We start from the raw sequence: 25,146 nt of genomic DNA on the forward strand, positions 1-25,146 counted from the left end.
AAATATCTTGTCTTCCCTGTCTTTGCTGGAGGACTCTGAGTTCTCAGGAGCAGAAGAGGGAGCTTTTAGGCCTCAGTGGAAGGGGGTGAGAGTGCTTGAACCACTAAAAACCTTTTCTGCTGGATTCATCTGTTTTCCTTACTGCTAACAAACACAGATGAGTTGATGGGTCTGCGGTACCATTTTTCTCAGCTGGTGTGGCAGTAAATAAGTAGCAAAGAGTCTCACTGTGAGTTTGGATGCAGTGCTTGGCTGTTTAACCATGTAAATATGTGTTTCCAGGAGAAATCCCAGATGCTGCTTTTATTCATGCTGCCAGAAAAAAGCGTCAAATGGCCCGGGAACTTGGGGACTTCACACCTATTGACAATGAGCCGGGCAAAGGCCGCCTTGTTCGAGAAGATGAAAATGATGCTAGTGATGATGAAGATGATGATGAGAAGAGAAGAATAGTATTCTCAGTGAAGGAAAAATCCCAAAGGCAAAAAATTGCGGAAGAAATAGGTAAAAATGTTTTTGGAAGGATGGTAGCGTATCTAATAAATATTGAAACTATTTTCATTGTAGGTTGCTCACCCTCACTTTTGCAAGTCCATTAAACAAAATGTTCTGTATAACTAACAGCAGTTCTGGTTTACCATAGTTCACATTATATTATTTTATTTAAATTCAGTGGGATAAAGCCTTATTTATCCATTTTAAGGAATTATGGTACAGTAGAATCTAGCTAATAAACACTTCTCAGTCTGCACATGAGAATAATCCCTTTCTGCTTTTGAACAAAGCTTAAATAGCACAGTGCTCTACAGAAGTTTCATGAAAATTTAATTTTACAAATTTTAATGGTGAACTCTTTAAATATAAACTAATTAAAGCTACACTTGTCAAATGAACAAAACGTTTCTTGTGCCACATAATTCTTTTGTTTATTTACTAGCTAACTTGAAAATGAATTTACGGTGGATCTCCCAGTGGTGGTAGTTTAGCCAAGTTCTACTGCATAAGCATATACTAAGCATTAGAAGATGTCTTTAGTGACTTTATTGATTACATACATTTAACTATTGGAATTTGAAATGAAATATCCTTGATATAAATCCATTATCTGAACTTTTATCTTGTCTTTTCGTTTTCCGTGTGCGCTCAGGTATTGAGGGAAGTGATGATGAAGCACTCGTAACTGGGGAACAGGATGAAGAACTCAGTCGATGGGAGCAGGAACAGATACGAAAAGGAATTAACATACCTCAGGCAAGTATTCAAACAGTTTAAAAAAAAAAAGGGGGGGGGGAGCGTGTATTTTTTGGAAAAGGTATAGGATTTTAAACTTTTCAGTGCAGATATTGACTAAACGCTTCCCAAACTCAAACTAGTATTTTACTGGTTGGTATAATTTGATCCTGAGATTAGGGGTATAACATGTCATTTTAATTTATAATGTCCTCTCAGACTGAAGGAAGAGATGTCTTGCTTCTGCTTTCCTTCCATTATGGAAGCATGTAATTAGCATTGTGGTAGCATTGACCAGCATTTACTAGCTAACTATGGCCAGTAAGTAATGAAGCCTTGAAGTGAGCTTTGTTTCTATTCTTCTTGTCCAGAAGTTGTTAGGCATGCATGGCCTGGCACTGCTGCCACTAGAACCAATGGGAATTTTGCCACTGATTTCAATGGAAGCAATATCAAGAAAGAAATACTAGAAAGGCATTATGATAAAATTTAAAGCCTTAATGAACATACATGCTCATCCCAGATGCACCACTGCCTAAGTCTGGTTGTGATTAGCTAGGGGAAATTTTTCGGCCAAAATGTTTTTTGCCAAAAAATGCAGATTTTTGTTGACTGAAAAGTTTTGCGAATTCATGTTGGATCCACCAAACTGTTTTGGTTGTGGGGGGGAGTAGTAAAATCTTCCCAAAATCAAAACATTTAATTTTGACACTTTTAAAACAAAACATTTTGATTTTTTTTATTCAAATCAACTTTTCATTTCACAGTTTACTTCACTTTTATTTAAAAAAAAAAAAAAAGGTAAACCCTTAAGCAAAACGAAATTTCACTTTGGATTGAATGAAAACTTCATCTGCCTCAGAATGAATTTTTTTTTAATTGGTATGGCCATCAAACTGAAAATGCCTTTGTGCAGCTCTATGTACGACTTCTTGGGAAAACTCGGCACCTGTGTAGGATTATGCCTTGTACTAGCTGCAGTTAGTGGCTTTGCAGGAATGGAGAAGTAGCTGCTCCAGAGTTGGAAGGGGACACTGGATGTCACTGAAAACTGTTTTCTAAAATTAAAAGTGTTTGCAAGGGCTTTCATGGCACGTTGATAAGATGTATTAACAGCAGAGATTAGTACAGCTTAGGATATTTAGTAATTGGGTGTTGCAGGCTTGTGGAAACTTGAACTCAAATTCAGTAATATGCTATGAATAGCTATGAGCTATTACTACAAATAATGATAACCATGCTAAGAAATTCTCCATTGAAGAGATTGCTTCTGTTAATTACTGTACATCATAATTCTGTGAACACATCTTGGCTCTGTTTGTTCCCATCTATCTTTCATTAGGACATTATGAGAAGTGATTTATTTTAATAACCATTGTGATTAAAATAACTTTTGCCTCTGCATATAAAATGTCAAAACTAAATTAAAAAGTAATGTTTTTAAAAGGAGAGACATTAGCATTTTAACTATTACATGTGTTCTTTCTATAGGTTCAAGCAAGTCAGCCTACTGAAGTGAATAATCTGTATTACCAGAGCTCTTACCAGACAATGCCTTATGGTTCGTCATATGGCATTCCTTACACTTACGCTGCTTATGGATCATCAGAGACCAAGTCTCAAAAAACAGATAATACAGTTCCTTTCAAAACTCCCAGTAATGAGATGACTCCTGTTACTATTGATTTGGTAAAGAAACAGCTTAAAGACAGGTAGGGCAGACCATCTTTTTTAGACTTAAAAGACATGTCCTCTAGCTTTCTATTCCCTCAGGCATTCTTTAATCTCAAGCAAATGCAGAATTTCATCACTGGAAAACCACTGACTTGGCACATCATTTAAAAAAACAAAAACAAAAGGAAGATGACACTGAAACTTTTCGAAAGTCTTGGATTTCTTCTGTGGAAGTGAAGCTTTTAAAATGTGGCAATTTGATCTTGTTGAAGACAGATCTGAGTTGCGTCTTCTGGACACTGAAAAAATCTTGTAGTCAAGAATTGAAAGAACAGTGAGATGTTTAGTTTACCAAGTAACATTTTTATAAAGTGTATAAATCCAATTTTTTTCCTGAATACATAAAGATCTTTTATTTTAGGCTAAAATCTGGTGGTTTTAGGGCTTAAACATTGTAATTTGCTTGTTAGGTATCCGAAAGATCCTATTGTATGAAAGTCCAGTTGCAGTGAGAAATATTTTAGAATGAACAGCCCACGTTTTGGGTAGTGTCTTCAGAACTGGTTTGTATGCCCCGTTAAAAATTTTTCCATTGGCTGAAGTGAGTCTAGTTAGTGCAGTATAATAAAGACTAATGCCCTTGCTTCTAATTTGATTTCTTAAGGCTCAGTCTTGCAAGGTTCTAAGCGCCTTCAACTCCTGTTGGGATTAACAGGAGTTGCTGTACTCAGCACCTCGCAGAGTCTAGCCCATCATAACTTAAACTACTGCCCTTGCTGATAAGAACTGGAGAAGGGAGAAAGCATTGACAAATTACAGGTAGTGAATGTATCTTGAAAATATTTTCCTTATATGGACTTGGTACTTGTGCGCTCTCACTCTGAAACAGTTTAATATCTCTCACTCTGAAACAGTTTAATATCTCAACAGTTTGCATTATATAGACTTTTGGATGTAAATTTTTGTATATCTATTCTTTGGCCCTCAGGTTGGACTCAATGAAAGAATTGCACAAAGTCAATCAGCAGCAACATGAGAAACATCAACAAAGCCGAGAGGATTCTACCAAGGCAATTGAACGTTTAGAAGGGTCTTCTGGGGGTATTGGTGAACGGTATAAATTTTTGCAAGAAATGCGAGGGTATGTCCAAGACTTGCTTGAGTGTTTCAGTGAAAAGGTAAGGATGCAAAAACATTAATCTCTTTTCAATAAAACAAAAGTAGGGAAGCTTTATACATGCCAAAACACGTGCCTCCTTGTACTTACCAAAAATAAAAAAATCTGAGAGCATACTCATCAGAAGGTTTGGTTTTAGAGGTGATGAAAAGTCATTTTTCATCATACTAAGCTTGTAAAGAGAAGTCTCACTTTTACAGTATAACTGATCTCTGGTGTACTTCCAGTTGGAATGTAAGTGCTGATATGACTGAAATGTGTTTTTAGAATGTTTAAGAAATTGTGATTTTATTTTTTTTATATTTACTCAAACACTTCCCTATATACGCAGATTGGATGCCATGTTCACAGATAAAGTTAGTATCCACTATTGGTGAATTGTTAGATTGCATTGAGGTTTTAAAAAAAAACCAAAAAAGTTGAGGTACAACACTGACATTTTCTGGAGGCATTTAATAAGTGCCATATAACATTTCTGCTTTTTGCTGTAGATTTTCTGCTAGTCGACAGCTTAAAGTATTTGGCAGTGTTCTGGTAGCTATCTGGCTGGAAAAGTTTTAGAATCAGCAAAGCTGGCTGAAGATTTCAGAAGCTTTTACCCTTTTTCATGCTACCCTGTTGTATATTTCTATCTCCCATTTAAGATAATGGAAATATCCTTTATACTTCAATTCTGTAAACATTAGTATTAATCTAATTTTACCATAGTTAAATTTGGTAAAAAGATTGTTAGCATCTACTCTATGGGTCCTGTGTACATTACACAAGTGAATCGCAATACAGAGGAGAGCATAGAGGTAGACTTATCACTCCTCTTTTCCTGAAAGTGACTCCTATTTTATATGCAGTTGGAAGCTATTTCTTACATACATTACATAAGCCAAAAGAATTGGTTAATTAGAAAAGTAAAAGCTGCCACTTTCCCCATCCTATCTGTAGGCTTCCCTTCACACCTACCAAACATTCAGTTTGATAAAATAGTTGATTCTTACTGTAGTGAGATTAATTGCTGTCTGTTGCTGGTGGAGCTCTTCAGAAATTCCCCATCTGTATTCTAAATCTTCACCACTACATATCAAGCAGAATGCCTCTGAACAACCTAACCTCTGTGTGAGCACTTCAAACACATTACTCTCTAACTTTTTTCCTGAATAGAACAATACCAGTTGAAACTTCATCTAATCTTTTTAATGTTAACAGTCAAACCAGTGAACAACCATTTAGGAAAAACAAGCTAGAGAATAAGTGAGTACCTTGGTTCTCAAAACTGAGCCTTGTGGAAGGTGGACCATTTGTTTCTTTCATTTGATCTACTAGCCATACTAAATGGTGCTTTGCTGATGAAGCAAAATTTCTGAACCTGTAGCATTCTTAGCTGAGTATAGGTAATAAAGTTGACAATTTATTACTGCCTCATTTGTTGTCATGTGTCTAAAGTACAACCCAGATAAATTATGGATTTGGCTTTTTAGACCTCGTCTGTATTTAAAATTACACCAGTTTAAGGGTGTGACTTGTATAAAATCAGTCTCTTAAACTGCAAAACATAGTGTGGACGTTAAATTTTATTTAAACCAGGTTTATTTTTTAAAAAAGGGGGTCCACATTGGTTCGCCATTTAAATGTTTCTTAAAAATGACACCTTTATATTGGTGCAGTTCTGAATATGTACAAAATCTTAGCCTGGTCTACACTAAAAAACTGACTGTTGACCGGTAATGGACCAAAACCTGTTCTGATACTAAAAAATGAGTTATTTTCATCATCCGTTTAGGGGACCTATTGCTGACAATCGTTGGCAAAAACTGGTCAATTACCCTCAAGTATCTCCATCTATACTAGGAATGTCTACACTGATGGCAGCAAATTCGCCACCATCAGATGGATATATCCTGATCGATTGAGCAGAAGTGAAGACCCGCTTAATCAAACCAGAAGTTGATCTATTAAAACCACCTCCAAAAAAAGCGTAGTGCTGTATTGACGGATATGCATTTCACATAGGTGCAGCGCCGTGGAAATGGCACACTAAACAGAAGTTACGAAGTCAACGGGAGTTACATAAGCTAGTTTGCGTACATTGCGTAACTCCTGTCAACTACTGCTGAATTTCGCTGGCAGTATAGACCAGGCCATAGACTTGAATTTGTTAAATCTGTCTTCCTTGTTATGCTCCTGTCATGTTATGCTCCTGTCTCTTTCTGGATGTTCTATAGATTTAAGGACTTTTTTCCCTAAGAACTTTAGCAAATTTAAAACCTTGTGCCTATATAAAGCAATATTTTCAATAAGTTGCCAGAATTACTTGTATATTAAGCCTCTGTTTCTACAATTGACTTGCACCCAGGCACACTCCTGCATCCATTCAGAATGACTTTGAATTCAGTTGGAGTCCGCAGAGATATGCATACACGAAGCAAGTATAGGATGGGGAGCCTAATACACAGTTTGACAGGAATATTAATGCAGCATGGATTCTTAGGTAGTCGCAAGGTTCTGTGTATTTTCTAATTCTGTGGCCACAGAATTTGCACTGGAGTCCACTCCCTGTTTTTTAGAAATCTGTAATGTGTTACTACAAAGATCTTGTAACCTATAAAAAGATAAAACTGGGGCAGCATAAAATAACATGGGCAGTCACACTGCTGAATTTTCATGTTCGGTCATTAAAACCCCTTTCATATTATTTAAATGAAACTGCAGCAGCAGAATTTCCAGTCTGAATTTGGAGATGCAGAATTTAGATACCCAAGGCCCAGAGCAACCTGTATCTCATGTTTGCATTAATTTTTTTAAAATTTATAATAATGCAGTTCATTTACCACCCCACTGTGGAAGACTTCACAGAATGTACTTCAGAATGACACATCTTGTCCTGTAACACTGAAACTTGTCAGGATTGTGGTTAATTAGTTTCACATTAATATTGGCACTATAGGGAAACTTCACATGAAGGAGCACGGATAGGTTCATGACAATACATTTAGCTTCTGGAAGAGATTGAGCAGAGAGATATGGAAGATCTAGTGGTATATAGATTTATTCCTGGAATAATGAGAACATTTTAGTTCTGGTCTCCATGCTATCCGTGCACTTCTACCTTTTCTCCCACCCCCAAAAAAGGCTGAAATCTTTCCAAATTATTTACTTTTACTTTAAAATGTTATCAGTTTCAGATATAACAGAATTGTATTTCACAAAGCACTGAGATGCGGTCTAGGGTAAACCGTGGTAACTGTTACATAGGCTTTATTCTAAAGCCAAATGTTAAGGGCCAAATCCTGCATTGTTTTCCATGGATAATTCCATTGATTTTGCTGAAACTATTTGCATGACTAGTGCTCACATAACTAAAAGTTTGCAGAATCATGCCTTAATACTGTTTTTGGTTTAAAGTGCAGGGAGAATTTTAGACCGAATGTAACAATTCCTTGTCCGGGCTAAACTTAAATTCAAGTTAACACCTCTTGCATTACATACAGTGCTAAAGGATCTGGAATGATCACAGATAATCAGAATCCTGACTGTACATCTCATCCCAGGGATGGCAACTCCAACAGCAGCGTGCCCCACAATGCCATGCTGTCATTGGGATTTAACTAAGTAACTTGGTTTGAAGAGTGCCACCTGCTGATTTGATACCATCACTTCTTACTGGAGCTAGGTGGTCTCTTATTCGAAGACTATTGCCTTCATGTTGCTTAGCTTGTGAGACTTTAGAGGTTCAGAAAACAAGGGATGGCTTTCAGTCATACTACCAGAATTAACACAACACTGTTTTTGGCTCTCTTAGAAGGTAAAAGTATTGGCCCTCATATCTTGCATTAATTGTATTGATATGGAAAGGTTGTGGGAGGATGAGATTGTTCTTAGATTTCAGCTGTAAAGCTAGTTAAATTGTATTGATTTATCACCAAAGCACACTTAAAGAAATAATTGTAGGTAAAACTGATGTAGATGGAATGAGATACTGTGCACAAACCTCTCCACATTGATTATTTTCCACCTATATTTTTTGAGAAAAGAATGTAACAATTAACCATAATGTAATGGATTAAAGGTCTTGAGTGAGTGCTTTAACATAATACATATGCATTTTGAAACCAGTATAACATTGTGGTAGGTAGTGGTGAGCCCTCAAGGGTGATCCCCAGCTGCAGTATTGTGAATGTAAGGAATACTCACTCCTAAATTTATTTGGGCTCTAGAAGGAATCTATTTTGAATGTATTCAAGCACTTATCTACAAGTTTAGCTTTTCTTTTTATGTTTAAATGCCAATTGGAGAAACCTCTGGGGACATTCTAAACTTTGAACTCTTCAGTTAAATAAAATGTAGGATAAACTGCTCACAGGAAGAAGCTATTCCCTTTATGAACACACACCTTAATAAAGCTAGTATATATACTTCACCCTTCAATTAACATTACAGTTTGATTGCATCCATTTTTGAAAAGGAGTCTTGTAAATCTGAGTTCAGAATTTATTTAACTCTAGAAAATTAACTTTTTTGTGTCCGTTTACAAATAGTCAAAGCAGCTTCTTGAACCTGTTGGTTCTGATGTTCTCAGGCCGAGAATGCTAATGTGAAGAGCTAAGACATTTTTTCTTTTTTCCCTTGCTATCAAGGAAAACTTGACTTGTAGTTCCTTTGGATACCTACAGTAGTCATTTCAGCTACAGTATCTTTAGTGATAAGCTTTGTTGGAGTTGTTTTCCTAACACTCCAGTTCTAATTTAGGCTTCAGAAAAATGTTTTCTGAACTTTCTTTATAAAAATCTTGGATGTTAGGCAGTAATAAAATGTTTGATCTAAAGAGCTGAAAGATTTTGGACTAGACATATCTCAGAGGTAAGGAGGACATACCATAAGTGTTTTTTCATATCAGAAATGAATAAATTACATGAGTTGTCTTGCCAAATAAACTGAGAATTACTGTCTATTGGATCTGAATGGAAATATGGCCAGTTTTAATTCCTTGTGCCAGGAACTGGGATCACCCAACATAAGCTATGAGGCTGTAGTCCAACACAGGAAATTCTAGTTGCTGTAATATACAATTAATTTACTTCTAAAGTTACAACTGAAATACATTAGTTGTATTAAAAAGTGAGTAGCGGATCATCACGGACTTAGACTCCTGTCCTGCAATGATTTACCCAAGTGCATAGCTTTACTCACATGACTCATACCACTGAAATAAAAATCATGCACTTGAGTAAATTTTTTCAGGATTGGAACATCAATTGTCATACACAGTAATGTGTGGACAATGTTTCAGTGATAAAATTCAGTAATAGTAAGTGTGCTGATGTCAATCATTGGTACTGATTTAGTTAAGTTCAGTATACGTTTTGTTTCTATACTGCTTATTGTCAATAGCGTACTTTTTCAGTAAACTTACTTTGAATCAGCATCTAGTATCTACTGTTGTAAAAGTGAGTTCTGCTAATTGTAAACATTTGCACAAAACACAGCTTAAAAGTACATGCACTAGAGAATTGCACAGAACATTTCTGTGACATTTATACTCTATTTCTGCATCTCTTTAAATCAGCAGTTAACTTACTATTCAGGCTTTTTACGCTGCTGCTCAATCAATAAAAACTACTTGCACAACTTTTGTATTATAACTGAAGGCCATTATTGTAAACTCTGTCAAATGCATGTATTGGTTCCAACAATATCAGCTGTTAAAAGAAAACAGCTGTTGTCTCTAAAAAGCGCAACAGCCTACATTGCATCTTGGAATAGTATGGTACCCCAGACAATTCAGCACCTGAAGAGTTTGATATTACGTAGTGTGTTATATTTTTACAGGTGCCCCTGATTAATGAACTCGAGTCAGCAATGCATCAGCTGTACAAACAGCGAGCTTCCCGCCTTGTCCAAAGACGACAAGATGATATTAAAGATGAATCTTCGGAGTTTTCAAGCCATTCAAGTCAGTCCATCTTGAAGGTTTTTATTATTCATTAAACAACCTTGTTTACTTAGTATGGTTTAATTTAAAAATAAATACTGCAGAGCATAATTGACTTAGTATCTTTGCTTGTGTGATGAGTAGAAGCAAATTCAGATTTAAAGTGTTCTGATTTATTTTGTTTAAATACTGAGCCATTCTAACGCTTGAGATTTCATCTCTCCTATCTGTTAGTCTTAACTATCTATCTATATATATATATATATATATATATATTTTTTTTTTCCCTCTCTTTTCTAGCATTCAGGATATTTGAGGGTAGTGAATGTCAGGCTCTCTTTTGATCTACTTAAATTAATGTGGATACAAAAGTCATGATACATCTACAGTTGATTTCCAAACAGGATTTTAAAAATGTTGATAATCTGAAGACTTAAAAAAATTAGTAGTAAAAGTGTTAAGTTTCAACAGTGTAAATTTCAGACATTTAAAAAGAAAAAGTACTTCAAAGATGAGATGGTTGGAGGTTAGTGTTACTTTCTTCTGTTAGCCAGATTTAAGTTGTAATATTCAGATACTTTTTAATATTACAAATACTTTATACACAACAAAAGCTGCCTTTTAAGACTACTGCTCCAGAAGTGGAAATCAGTTTTAAAAAAAAAATTGTTCAGTATCTCCCATCTGGTGAACACTGTTAAATGTGTAAAATAACGTCTGAAAAAATACATACTTACTTTATCTACCATTTCCCCAGGAAGATTTTATTCTACATACTAATGATATCAGATAAAATTTCACTCGGGTGCTTTTGAAAACTTTTCCTGCAATTGGTAGATCTGGTTTCCTGCTTTTAAGGAGATTTTTTTTTCCATTTAAAGTGTTCATTGCCCTCAGTTTTTTTTTTTGAATATTTGTAAAACATGTCCTGTGAGCAATCAAAGTTCACCTTTGATCCTGCTTTCTGTTATCCATACCTATACCCATTATCCATCCATTTATTTAAGACCTAATGAAAAATGGATTTTGTATTTAGTTACAAAACTACATTCTTATGCCCATGAAAGTCCCTTTTGAAATAATATACAGAACGCACACAAAGCCTTAGGAACTCTAAGGTTAAAATCATCCATGTGAAGAGGGGCCAGTACAAGCCCTCTTTTTGAGAACTTAATTGGGCATAGGGCTTGTGCTGGCTCTCCCATTTACCCTGGATACATTGCTTTGAGGCTTGTGATTAGTCAAGTATGCTCTGACCAAATTACTTAGGGAGCCTAGAGCAGGGCATGTTGGATTAGAATGTGATTTTGGGGATGGGAAGAATCTGGATACCATCATATGGGTTGGCTTTAAAGGGGAAACCTTATCTGAAACATGGGAGCCCTGCGGATATATTTTGGTAAAGATGTACATAGATTTTTCCTGACTCCTGAAATTGTTCAGTCCGGTCCTGTCCTGTTCTCTCCGTTGAATGGTAACACGTGTCAGTTTCTCAATTGGAGATCCACAAACTTGAACTCGACAAGCAGCTCTCTTCAGATGCTAAACCAAAATGTTGTGACATTTGGAATGGACTTAAACAGGTTCCCCAAATGGTTATTTTAGTCTGTCTTTTATAGTCTGTAACACACTCTTGATAGATGTAACATACTGAACAAATGACAACCTCACCCATTCGCTAAAGCTCTTGTTTTCTGAAAGGATTTATCTTCTTAAATAGGAACACCAAGACAAATTATCACTAACATCTTAAATGATGAGTTTGATAACCTGGTTTAGTAAGAATATATAACTTTACTTTTATTTAGTTTGAGGCTGTTGTTGAAATCTTGTGATGTTTATATTCTAGTGGGTGGATCTGGTATCAAGTAGTACTTGTGAGAATTTATATCAAAGGTTGGACAAGCTGGGTACTTTTGTGTTAATTTCAGTCAATTGCTCATCACCAGCTTCATTAAGTTTTGCTCTTAATCAAAATGATCAATCATTGAATTTTTTTTTTTTTAATGGAAAAACTTAAAGCTTTATTTCCTAGTAGGTTTTGGTATGTATTTGAAACTCCAAGTAACTTAGTGAACTTGATTTTGTTCTAGGGAGCAAGACTAGATTAATAGGAGTCTGAAATACTGAATCTTTGCTACAGGGCTGCTTTTCTCCTCCCTCCCCCTCTTTTCTTCTCACTCACTGTATTTTTAAAATGTTGCATGCTGAATGATATATTTATAGCAGAAGTACAGTTTTTCCATTTTTGTTGCACCAAGCAGTTGAAACATTAGCTGCTTTAAACTAGTGAGTGTTGATAACTAATGAGCACCAGTATTAGAGGGGAAGAGTAAAGTGTGATGAAGCCAGTTTTGTATTTGAATAAACTTGGAGTTTCTTCAGTATGAACTTCCATCACTACTTCAACCTCTAGTAGCAACAGATTCAAACATCTGAGGTTGTCTGTTTTCAGCTGCTTCAAAATACAGCTGGACAGCACATTATTCCCTGTTACTGTAGATGAAAGCCTTTTAATTTCAATCAATGTAATCTTGCAGATAAAGCACTGATGGCACCGAATCTTGATTCTTTTGGACGAGACAGAGCACTCTATCAAGAGCATGTAAAACGGCGGACTGCGGAAAGGGAGGCTAGACGGTACAGTACTGAGATTTTCTGACTTTTTGTATTGGGATAGCACCCAACGGCTGCATTCAGTATAATGGAAATCCCTGTGTGACATACTAATATAAAGGAAAGCACTGTCCCAACCCTGGGCAGCTTACAGGCTATTGGCTTTGTGTATTAATGGAGAAAACATTTCAGTTAAATGATAAAAGTGCATATCTTGTTAATCAGTTTTGCTTCCAACAAAACTTCCTCCTTCCATTCCAATCCCTCTACAGGTGCTTCATGCCTCAGCCAATATGCTAGCCAAGGATATCCTCAAAGAAATATTCCTACTTAGTGTGTAGCTGTGTAAAGGAAGCAGCCAATCAGATGGTGCTTGCTAAAATTACTGAAAGTGTCTATAAGCCACTCCAGTCTTGCAGCAGTCCTTACTGGGTTCCCTTTCCCCTAGCTCCCATGGTGAGGGATGGAGAGGCTATGTTTATTCTGGGTCTCCTGAGGTCAGGAATAGGACCACCAATGCTAAAACTGTTGTTCATTTGTACAAAAATCTTAATGATTGGTTTATATTGCAATCGTATTGCTGCCTTATAGAGCCCGTCGTAGGCAAGCAAGAGAGCAAACCGGGAAGATGGCAGATCACTTTGAAGGCCTATCTAGTGATGATGAAGAAACTTCAACAGATATTACTAACTTCAACATGGAACAAGGTTAGAAAAGTCACTCACTTATGTAATTGAACATTGAAATCTTTATTTAAAAAAAAAAAAAAAGCATGTTATACAATATGGATTTTTCTCTAGATTCAGAATGTCAAGGTAATAGAATCACAATAGTGACTTGAAGTTGTTTTTAAAAAAAAGCTTTTAATATTGTGTATAGAATCTGGAACTTGATAGGGACAATATCAACTCTTAAAACCAAGTTAACAGACCTGTTCTAAAATCTTGTACAAACTCAATTTACTCCATGGAGATACTCTAGCCAAAATAGAGGAAGTATGCTTTCCCCATCTTGCTGAACAAACATGTGTAGTAAAGTGTGACAACATGGCTCCTTCCCCAGCCCACCATACAGTTTCACACTCATGCGGTGCTCTGTTTTCTTTGCAAGTCTAAATGGTTTCTATTGCATTATGAAACACATGCTTCCTGTAATGGCAAAGAGTAAACTTTTAAGTTCCTGTGGCTTTTGGCAATTCTTTGTCTTTCACCTACCAAAGTCTGCAACTTCAGCATTCTAAGGGTTAATAGAATATCATGCAAAAATCATCCCAAAATAGTTTTTAGAAGATAGAGTTCAAATGTCCCAAAAAACAATGTATTTTCTGAAGTTCTGGATAAATATCTATAAGCTTATTGACAATTTTTATGGAGCTCTGTCACACTAATAGTTTGTTTAAAGTATTAAAAAAAAATTTCCTTGCATATATTTAACTATAGGGGTTATGTAGTGATTTAGCGCTGTAAGCCTATAGCCCTAAAATTTCCATTGTTTTTAATTGGCTGTGGTTTCACTAAAATTGCTATCCATGCATAAGAGTAATCTGTTTAGCTTTTGTAAAGTGAAATGTCTTTTGTTTTTTGCAGGTACAATAATACTTTGTTAAAAATAATTAACCTCAGTTAGCAAGTTAAAAACTTCATGTGCCTGAACTGCTGTTTGTAACTGGCTTCTTTGTGCCTATATAAGAGGTTCAGAAACCGGTACTATGCCTGTTTAGTAACTATTAAAGACTTAGTATATTCATGTCATACACACCATAGATTCATTTTGGATTGCAAGATGCAAAAATGGCGCACACATAGCTGGAACATAATGGCAATTAAAGACATCTGGGACATTTTAATATGTTCTTAGTTTAGGTCTCACTGTTGTGGGAACCCAGTGTAAAAGATACAGCTATATGGTGCCGTACTGTGCAACACCTCCCACTTGTTTGTCTTTTGGAACTGAAGAGCTATAAGAAGGGCTCTCTGAAGTTTGTCTCCTTTATGTGCTTGATGCTCTAATGCTAAGCATTGTTTAAAACAAAGAAAACTCAGGCTGCAGGAAGAAGGAATGATTTAAAATGAAGAGAACCTAATAGTGTAAGAAAAGGGGTGAGAGGGAGTAAAAGGATAAAGCAGCAACTTGGATAGCTGCTACAAATGTTTACTGATCTTAATATAAAACACATTTGCATGATAAAACAATGTATTAAATAGACACTTACAGCACCTATATACTGAGTTGCAGTGTGTAGGTAAAATAGAAATTTGAAAACTGAATTGTTTTGCTTCTGTCAGTGTCTAAGCTAAATCTCCTGTAATTTTTCTTTGAGTGCTTTCTGATGTCGATTCCATGTTAGGAATGCGTGTGCCATCGTGCCTTGCTGTCAGATTTTTTTTGCCTTTGTGGTACCCATAGGGCCAGCTCTAGTGCCCTCAATTCTTGCTTTCCACCTCTGACAGTTGTTGGAACCACTTTCTCTCTTGCATTTGCAAGTGCCTAGCCGTTCTTCCTGTGCCAGTTTCATAGTTCTTTGTAAATAGTTTGTAAGTTAGAGATAGTGGTTCCATTGGGGATATTTGCCCAGCGATGGGGCATGCCCCAATCCCCGGGCTTCAACCCATGTGCTCTTTGTCACAAATCCTTCCCATTTAACGATCCTCACGACAGTTGCTTAAAGTGTTTAGGGGAAACATACATGAAGGATATGTGTAAAATTCTGTAAGGGTTTCAGGCAAAAGAAACAGCACCGATCAAGACAGGTCCCCTGCATCGAAGAGGGATAAGAAGGCGGGGTTGGGAAAAGGGCCTGCGTCGGGCTAATCGCTTGCCCCAGAGTGGCTAGAACCAGCCTCTCCTCCTAGGGCAGAAAGCCCTCCGAGGGAGCTACCCCTGACTCCTGGGAGCAGAAGGGGACCCCTTTGCCTAACGGTGCCTTCAACGTTGGAGTCCTTTCCAGCGGCCTGGGACTTGATGGCCCTTCCAGTACCTTTCACTCCGCTTGCCTGACCCTCGGCACTGGAACCGGTAAAGGTACCAGTCTCCAGGGGCAAATCCATGGGACCACCGCAGTTTGACACAGATTTCTGGCACTTTCCGACCCAGAGGAGGGACTGATTGGCTATGCTTCACGGGTTGCAGTGCCGTCAGCAGCGGTCATCATCCTTGCAACATTGATCGCTGGTAGCACGATGGGGGTTGCTGGACCCTCAGCACCGTGCAGCCTGACAGCACTCCCCTCCAACGTGGCATGTTCAGGAGAATCCTGTCACTGGTCACTATCTCCCTGGCGCACTGCTTCCTGATCCCACATTGCAGCCAATGGGGAACCACGTTCAGCCCCACATTGGCCCCCAAGAGGGGAACTGTCTTCCTTGGAGTTGAAGGGAGAGGCCAGCTACTAGCCCCAAAACATAGGTAGGCACGTGCACCAGCGTTCGATGCCAGACTGGCAGTGGGAACCTGCCATCCAAGACAGTGGCCTGTCTAGTGGCCATACTGGAACCCATGGGGGATCTTGGTGGTGCTGGGATCTTACTTGTTTCAGTCCTCTGCAGCTGCATCTGGGATATGGTCTGTGGTACTGGCCCGGTGCAGGACCCGGAGGAAGAGCCGGCTCTCCTTGAAGAGGAAGAGGCACCACTCCCTTCCCAACTGGTACCATCTTCCTCCTCATCCCCAGGCGAGGTGATGGTCGGCCCTGCTCCCTCAGTGCCACCAGATTTTCGAGCCCACCAAGAGCTTCTTAAAAAGGTGTCGTTCAACCTGGGCTTGGAGGCTGAGAAGCTCTCAGAGCCTGCGGATGGCCTATTTGACCTCCTGGCTGCTGCAGCACTGGCTAAGATTGCATTGCCAGTACATGAAGGGGTACTGAAGGTGGTCAAAGCCCTCTGGCAGACCCCATCCTCCTTGCTCCCAAAGGGCTGAGGAAAAAATATTATCTTCCAGTCAAGGGTTATGAATACCTGTTCTCCCATGCACGTCCTGGGTCCCTGGTGGTGGCTACAGCAAACGAATGGGACAGACAGGGACAAGCAAGTTTAACGCCGAAGAATAAGGGTGCAAAGAAGCTGGACCTATCTGAAAGAGAGATTTATTCCACAACCAGTTTTCAGCTCAGAATCTCTAACCAGCAGGCATGGCTGTGGACATACGATTATAACATCTGGGACTCCAAATTCAAGGACTCCTTGCCACAGGACACTAGGCAGGAGTTCGCATCCATTATGGAGGAGAGCAAGATGGTGGCCAGAGCCTCCCTCCGAATGGTGCTGGATGCTGCCGATTCCGCAGTATCCATGCAACAGTGTTCATTGCTGCAGTCAACTGAGGGGATGTAGGGCCGGGGTGCCTTGTGTACCACGGCATGAGCACAGGGCTCCAGAGGGCGCCAGAGCTGGCCCTACAGATTCCATTAAGGCAAAAAAAATCTCCTGACAGCTGTATACGCCCTTGTGAAGGTAGGAGGTCTGCTTGTTACCTAAGTATCTCAACTTTTTTCCCCTAGATCGCATTTTGAAGGAGTCCAGCAAAGTTTTTGAAGACGTACTAGAAAGTTTCTACTCCATTGACTGCATTAAATCACAGTTTGAAGCCTGGCGTTCCAAGTATTTCTCCTCCTATAAGGATGCTTATATTGGCCTCTGTTTACCTAAGCTGTTTAATCCTTTAATAAGACTTCAGCTCCTTACCTGGGCTCCTTTGGAGGTAAGATACTGTTATTCAAATTAAGTGAGCTGTTATGCAGTAGAACATCATTTTTTCAAAACAAGGTGAACTATCCTGGTCTTTTCGTGTCTACCCCTCTCAGGTCTTGTGTCTCTAGTTATATGGCTGTAAGCTCTTTAGGGCAAGGACCTTTAGGGCAATGTGATCCTAGTCCATGGTTAGGGCTCCTGGGAGCTATAATATAAATAACAACCTCTCTCTTTATGTGGAATCAGTGATTCTTCCGTGCTCAGACTAGGCCTTGGGCTGCTGTTCCTTGAGATTATCTCAACAGGTTTGATTTAAATTCAGCATCTGCGGTTCTCTTCCCTTTGGAACCAATAACAGTGGTGTCCAGTAACCAAACAGCCTTCTTAATGCAAAGTATGTATTTAAAGCAAAAGCACTTAAGAGAAAACGGATCTTAAAACAAGTTATATTTGTTTACTGTTGTTACTTCAGAATAAAATGAGCTATTTTATTTCCCTGTGAAGCATATATGTATGTTGAAAATATGCCAAATGGTTTTGCACTTTTGATTTATAGTCATGTAGCTATTCATTTTATTTAGTTATGCTGGAATATAGAAACAGGGCTGATACCAAGAAAGAGCTAGGAGGTTATAAATAGTGTTAATAGAGGTACCCCAATAACTGTTTACGTGGAAAAGGATCATAAATATTATAGTATATGGATAAGTGAGACATTTTGGTGTTTGCAAGTTTAACACTTCATGTTCCAAAGGCTACAAAATGGGCATATTAAAAACCAACATTTATATCAAATTGGACCCATAGACCTGTTTCATCAAGATTCTGTAGTTAGTGTGATATCGCTAGCGTATTCTGTGCTGGCGTTTTGCACAGAGTGGGTAACCAGTGATTTGTATGCCATGAACATAAGAAAACAAAATACTTTTCACTGGTATAGCTTCTGACATCTATGGGATCTTGAAGTGTTTTACAAATAAAGACCTAGCCTATCTACATCTCTCTGAAGTAGATAAATACCATCCCCATTTTATTAATGGGGAAATTAAGGCAGTGTGGCTTACCCACAGTCACACAGAATCGGTTGCAGAAGTGAATAGGACCTGAGTGTGTTGTGCTTGCCTTAAGGTATTTTGAGCTAGATAAAGATGCAGACAAGAGTCTGCACTGAATTCCATGGGAGTTAGGTGCCTTTGAAAATCCCATTAGGCGCCTAAGCACCTCTTAAAAATCTGGCCCTTTGGCTAATGTACCTAATACATTTTAGAATATCTAGGACACTTGGCACATAATTCCAAAGCTGCTGTTTTCTTTTAAAAAGAGAAAAAAGTTAGGCCATCAAATGTATTATGCTGATATTTTAGGATGGTTGAATAAGTTGTTCAAACTCTTTTAAAAACTACTACTGGCCTCAAACAGTGTCTAAAGGTACTAATGTGTGCCCTCTTAATTTCAATAGGTGAAGTGTCAAGATTTTGAGAGTATGTTGTGGTTTGAATCATTGCTATTTTATGGCTGTGAAGAACAGGAGCAAGAGAAGGATGATGCTGACATTTCACTATTACCTACCATCGTGGAAAGAGTTGTTCTCCCTAAACTAACAGGTATAAATTAAAAATGTTATTTTGTAACTCTTAAAAATATTAAACCATAGTAAATACAGGAGAAAAGAACTTTCATATGATTGAACTGTCTTAATACCTACTTTTTGAACATCTGCAAAGAAAACTGTGGAGTAATTCTTAATTATTTTTAATAGTACTTGCTGAAAGTATATGGGACCCTTTTTCTACAACACAGACATCTAGGATGGTAGCAGTTACACAGAAACTAGTATATGGATATCCTACAGTGGTAAATGCACAAAACAAAAACACACAGGTAACATTTTGGTTTGTTTTTTTTTCTCAATCATACCTGTTGGGGAAACTGTCTTATAGAATTTAGAATTTATGCAGTGCAGTGAGAAACAGTACACACGTTGGGAGCAAGGAGCAGAATCTTACAACTAATGGATGTGCCAGTGCCCAATTCTTTAGCACTAAAGATCCATTGGAGCAACTGGGGAGGTAAACCGGGGGGAAGACTCCATTTCAGTCTGTACAAAATGTATAATAGGATTTGCACAGGGGAATATGAAATGTACCAAACTTGGTTATGGAACTATAATTTCACTTTAAGGTTCAGCTGGAAACATCATTGCTTCTGTTTTCATAGTATATTGTATTGCTAGAACCTTCTCTAGATTGAGTGCCACATAATTCAGTTCCTTTTCTGTCTTATATGACAAAAGAACTTGTCTCCTGACAACTTACAGATATTTTGCAACGTTGCAGCCGTATACTTGCAATATAGTAGTAGTTAATGGAGTATGAATGTAAATTTTAGAATAATTAGAGATAACTCAGAGCAGAGTTGGTAGATCGACTGTGTAAAGCCCCAAAACTGCAAACTGTTAAGAATTTTATTTAAAGTTAAGCATGAGTAGCCTTATTTATTTAAGTTCCATTTAAATTGGAGTCCAATATTTTGACTGAGACTTGTTAATTGTAGATAATCACAATATTTGACTTCAGTAGGACTACTCACATACTTGAAGTTAAGCATATATTTATGTAGTTTGCTGAATTGGGGCTTAAAGCACTTGGCTTTTTAACTTTTAAAAGAGGTCTTTATCTTAGCTAACAACCAAAGCAGGACTTCAAACATTTTTAGCATTTCATCTCAACTTTTTCAGACATTTTTGAAGGCCCTTTTACTAAGAATGAGAAGGACTCTAGATGATGATGTATTCATGCCATTGTACCCCAAAAGGTAAGTTGCTATTAAATGTCCAATACAGCCATAAACATCTTTATTGGCAATACCAGTTGCCTCTTGTCTTGCATATAGTAGCTGAGGCTTTTCCATAGCTCTTGACTGATTCATAGGTTTAGGTTATAGCGATTTTTTTCAAGTTTAATAACAAAGTAAAAATGTAATGAGGCAAAAGTAGTGAAAACATTAGTTGAAACATAGCAATTTTTACTGTAATTCTGCCCTCCAATTATGAAAATAAGAATAATCCACAACCTTAAAACTGAAATGTTTATTGATACTTATTAAAAGAGTTTAGAAAAATCTTTTATTTTCCAGCATCTTAGAAAACAAGAACTCTGGTCCTTATTTGTTTTTCCAACGCCAGTTTTGGTCCTCAGTTAAGGTAAGCCAACAAAGATATCTGGTGTGGCCTCAGGCCAGGTACTACTAAAGTAAGATGCACTTAAATATTTTAAGAGAATTACTTAAAATGCATATGGTGGAAGTGAGATTGAAAAAATTTAGTCCTGTAGACAAATGAAACTACTATATTCAATGTTTTGACTGGGGAATATAAGTACAACTATAGTGAATATCTGTAACTTTAAGAAGCTTAATTTTGAGTTAAAATACTATAAGGTTTAAAGGAAACTACCTTTTGAGAAAATCTCATCCCCTTTTAAAACCATCTCTTATACAAAGAGCAGACTAGAGAGAGCTTGAACAGATCACTTTATAAATGACAACTATTTTAAAGTTATTCATTACAGACTTATTTGACATATAAACCAGATCAGTCTTTACAGTCCAACTGAAAAAAATTTGGACAAAGTCTAAAAGTGTGCTGTAAAAATATAAACAGGTTAGCTGAAATCTAAGGTCTTTGTTGGGGACAAAGGACAAAACAGCTGCTTTGGTTGTGTTTGTTTTTAATTTAAAAAAAGTAGGAAACATCAAACACGTTGTGCACAAGTGACCCCTTTTATTTATCCCTTCAGTTTTCATTGTTTATACTGCTTGCTCTGTAATTCAGGAACAATTGTAATCTTGGTTTGCTGGAGGGTAGAGAGAAGATGGAGGAAATGTCTTCTCAAATGCATAGTGGCTCATTTTTTGCAAGACTCTTGAAATTAGAGATCATGGTCTCTTGCCCTTTCATTTAACATAAACTCAATAAATGAACCAAATGAGTGGATGCATAGATTGGAGTTTAAGACAAACTTCACAGCTTGTAATGATCAGACTTCTGCAAACAGTAGTAGATCTAGGATTTTCCAGTGGTAGGTGTAGGGATTGAAATGGGGAGAGATGGAATTGTCTGTCCAGCTTATGTTTGAAAATATGTTCATGTACATAACCATACTTGTCATATCTTGGCAACAAACATTTCAATTTAAAATAAAAGTGTACTATTTGCTTCCCTTGAACTTTTATTTTCTTTTTAATTGTGTGTGTGTGTGTGTGTGTGTGTGTGTGTGTGTTCTAAAGGAAAAACTGGGCATAGCTCTCCATTCTTAACCATTAAAATTATAATGATTTGTAAAAGATCAAAATTCGTCACATATTCATGACGGTCTTGCTCGTATTTTTTAAAAAATAAATTCAGCCACATCTTGAAATCAATTTTCATCAATAACTCCCTCACTTCACTAAGATGTGGTAGGAAGATATGTCATTTAATTGTGACTTAACCAAAGCCATAGAAGTATACAAGAGTCAAAATTAGAATTGAGTTCCTGGACTTTCCATTTCTGTGCTCAGCCACGAGACCAGTTGTGTCTAACCTATGGTCAAGGGACTCTGAGGCTGTACGTTGTCAGAAATGTCTGTCAGGATTGTAAAGTGTCATACATCTTCCATGACACTCCCATTTGACAACCCTGTCACATTCATACAACTCTGAGACATCTCAGCAGGCTGCAGAAGTGGATGTAATATTGCTGCCACTGGTTGCCAGGCCTCACTGCTCCACCTGCTGGATCAGAGCAGAGAAGGTGCATATTAGTGGCAGCAGCTGCAACATATGGAGGCAACAGAGAGATGGCGAGGGGCCTACTGATTCCGTGCTCTAACAGCTACCCTCACCAGCTTTCCACTCAGGCAGCCCCAAGACATCCACCACCAAATCAATGCCACATTCCCAAACACCCTCCAACACTGTTTATTTCCACATAGTAACTAGGGTGACCAGCTAGCAAATGTGAAAAATTGGGATGGGAGTGAGGGGTAATAGGCACCTATATAAGAAAAAGCCCCAAATATTGGGACTGTCCCTATAAAATCAGGACATCTGGTCACCCTAACAGCAACAGCTATCAAGTTCAGCATCCTCTCCTTTCACTATTTAGGACAAACTGTGTTGACTGTAAGCTGAAGTTTCTGGTTATGTTCAGATTTGCAAACACACAAATAGCTTATTAAATTTGCACAAAATAGCTCTCACTGAGCAGCACAATTTGACAGCTATGTTAAGAAAACTTGTATTTATTTGGTTTAAAATGTTGCTCCCTGTCTTTTCATTTAAAAAAAAAAAAATTTTTTTTTTATCTTCCCTGTTGCTACAGAGAGGAAGTAGGAACAGGCACTTCCTCCCAAACTGCCTTCCACTACTTTCCTTAAAGCCCCCGCTGGAGTTTTTATGTGAATTGGGAGTACTCTGAACTGCTGCTCTCTCATTGCAGGGTAGGGAGGAGTGTAGCCCTGGCTCCTCCATTACCTGCTTTTATGCCAGGCTATGGGAGCTTCAGAGAACAGGATCTGGAGCTCCATGGGCAGCACCTGTCAAAAGATGGTTCTTAAACCGCACACGGCCACTGAGAGCAGCACAGGAGAGTGGAAATCAAGGAGAACCTGAGAACCACTGGTTTGCAAGTTGCTTTAATTTGCACCAGCTTGCAGTGGTTCTCTATGGTCAATATGCCAGTTGGAAATAACACACTTAACCACTCTCCCCTCTCCAACAAGCTTTCTGTTCCAGGGGCTGTCAAGAGTCAAGTGTAGGCGCAGCCTATGCTGGCTGTACAAGAACTGGGGATTTTTCCCATCCCAGAGGGTTTGCAGGTGATAGAAAGGAAACAGGAACAGGGCAGAGTCTGCCCCCAAAGTACTGATTGTGGGGTTTTTTTTAAATCTGTTCAGCCGTCGTGGTGAAAAGTTTGGACAGCAATGCACTAGACTACACTTAACTTTAAATCTTTTAAATCTCCTTTAAATCTGTAGAACAAATTTTGGCTATAAAAGCCTTGTTTTCTTCTTGTAGTTTCTTTGTGTATATTTTCAATAGAATGCTCTGTAATCATTCATCTTTGTACAAATCTGTTACCATAACATTGGGAAGAATATTTCACTGGTTCTTATTTAGTCATGAAACTGAACTTTAAGAAGTTGTTCTTTATCTCACCCCAATCAGTACATTTGAACATGTCTTTTTGCCTGCTAAGAATTTTTTTTTCTAGTTTATCAATAGTTGCTTATGCTTTGCCTTCAAATATTCAACACTTCTGTATTCTGGTGTCTTTAGTTACTAGGAAACTTTCTTCAGTGGTATGGAATCCTTTCAAACAAAACGCTACAGGAATTATCGATAGATGGCCTGCTAAATAGATATATCCTTATGGCTTTTCAGAATTCTGAGTATGGAGATGACAGCATTAAGAAAGCTCAAAGTGTAAGTAAAATGGAGTAAAATGTACTTAGAAAATATTATACATAAATCATTTTCTAACTCATGAATTTCCAGTCAAGTAAAATGTATACTTGGAGCCCTAGCAGGGGACTGTTGAGCTCCCCAGGTTTAGCCCGAGATTTCCAATGTTATTGCCAGTATTTCTTTACAAGTAAAACAGTTACTATGCTTTCATAGCAGACAACTTTTTTTTTTTTTTTTAAAGATACATTATATGAAATTAGAATTCTTCTTACTGCCATCCTGGATATTGTTGGTGACTTTTTAACGTATCGTTTAGTATGTATTAGTATTATGTATTAGTATTGTGCTAGCATCTTAATTCTCACATTAGTCTTTTGTATGTTGTTACAGTACCCTTATAGTATACTCCTTATATTTTAGGCCTTGTCATCACAAAGGCTGGCATTTTGCTGGCTTTCTAAAACATTATCAGACCTTAGTATTAGTCATTTTTCTTGCCTTTTTTGCTGTTAACAGCATTTTCTTCTTCACTCATCTCTAGGTAATTGCTTGCTTTCCTAAACAATGGTTCGCTAATCTAAAAGGGGACAAGACTATTTCCCAGCTAGAAAACTTCTGTAGATATCTTGTTCATCTGGCTGATACAATTTACAGAAACAGCATTGGATGCTCTGATGTAGAGAAAAGAAATGCAAGGTAATATATTTTGAATCATTTACTGCAATGACATCTCATGCTGCTGACATATATAACACACAAAGCACATGTGCCAAAAGACATCTCCATATTGCTATATTATCTATGGGAGGAGTTCCCATTTTTTACAATTTAAATAGTATCTTTAATATGGTATCAATGACTTTTGGGAATGGCTAGTGAATTGTATAAAGGTCATTTAGAGCAGAACTGCACAATGAGAGCAGATTAAACAATAAATTTAAAAGTGGCCTTTTGGGATTTTGTTTGGTTGTACTGGTTTCTTTACAGATTTGCTGATGTTGTAACTAGCTGCTTGCCATGCAAACTTCCACCTCTGTCAGCAATAAAGATTTATGTAATCCAGATTGTGCTCTTGCAACTGCCTTAAACACACCAGTACAACCCACTGGAGAAATTCCTTCCATTCTCATATAACATTGTTTAATCCTGCACATGAGAACAAGTATACCTAAAGGCATAAATGGGATTAGACACTTAAATGCCATAAGTGGCCAAGTAATTGCCTATCCTTTGTTTATGATCCCACAGGTGGTGTAGTTTTTAACAAAGTGTATAACTTGAAAACAGAAGTGCTGCATTCATGTATGAAAGAAAACATAATCTGGCCTGCAGAATCTTTATTCTTACGATGTTGTATGAGAAGGAAAGATGACTTCAAGATGAGTTTTGCTGG

The 25,146-nt window shown here is 37.6% G+C and overlaps 1 protein-coding gene across 1 annotated transcript in view; it reads left to right on the forward strand.

Annotated features, from left to right (window-relative positions):
• PAXBP1 (PAX3 and PAX7 binding protein 1) overlaps positions 1-25,146 on the forward strand; it is a 35,019-nt gene that overhangs the window by 6,282 nt on the left and 3,591 nt on the right. The window contains exons 4-17 of the mRNA XM_067565599.1: positions 283-504; positions 1,148-1,251; positions 2,722-2,942; positions 3,893-4,082; positions 9,902-10,025; positions 12,545-12,644; positions 13,212-13,327; positions 17,116-17,315; positions 18,765-18,909; positions 19,065-19,186; positions 20,043-20,119; positions 20,441-20,507; positions 23,625-23,771; positions 24,295-24,449. Of these exons, the coding sequence (XP_067421700.1) occupies positions 283-504; positions 1,148-1,251; positions 2,722-2,942; positions 3,893-4,082; positions 9,902-10,025; positions 12,545-12,644; positions 13,212-13,327; positions 17,116-17,315; positions 18,765-18,909; positions 19,065-19,186; positions 20,043-20,119; positions 20,441-20,507; positions 23,625-23,771; positions 24,295-24,449 (1,990 nt within the window). The remainder of the gene's footprint in view (positions 1-282; positions 505-1,147; positions 1,252-2,721; positions 2,943-3,892; positions 4,083-9,901; positions 10,026-12,544; positions 12,645-13,211; positions 13,328-17,115; positions 17,316-18,764; positions 18,910-19,064; positions 19,187-20,042; positions 20,120-20,440; positions 20,508-23,624; positions 23,772-24,294; positions 24,450-25,146) is intronic.

Source organism: Emydura macquarii, unplaced genomic scaffold, assembly GCF_026122565.2.
Source record: "Emydura macquarii macquarii isolate MOO-44397 ecotype Brisbane River unplaced genomic scaffold, CSIRO-AGI_Emac_v2 contig_2681, whole genome shotgun sequence".
In the NCBI taxonomy this organism is placed as follows: domain Eukaryota; kingdom Metazoa; phylum Chordata; order Testudines; family Chelidae; genus Emydura; species Emydura macquarii.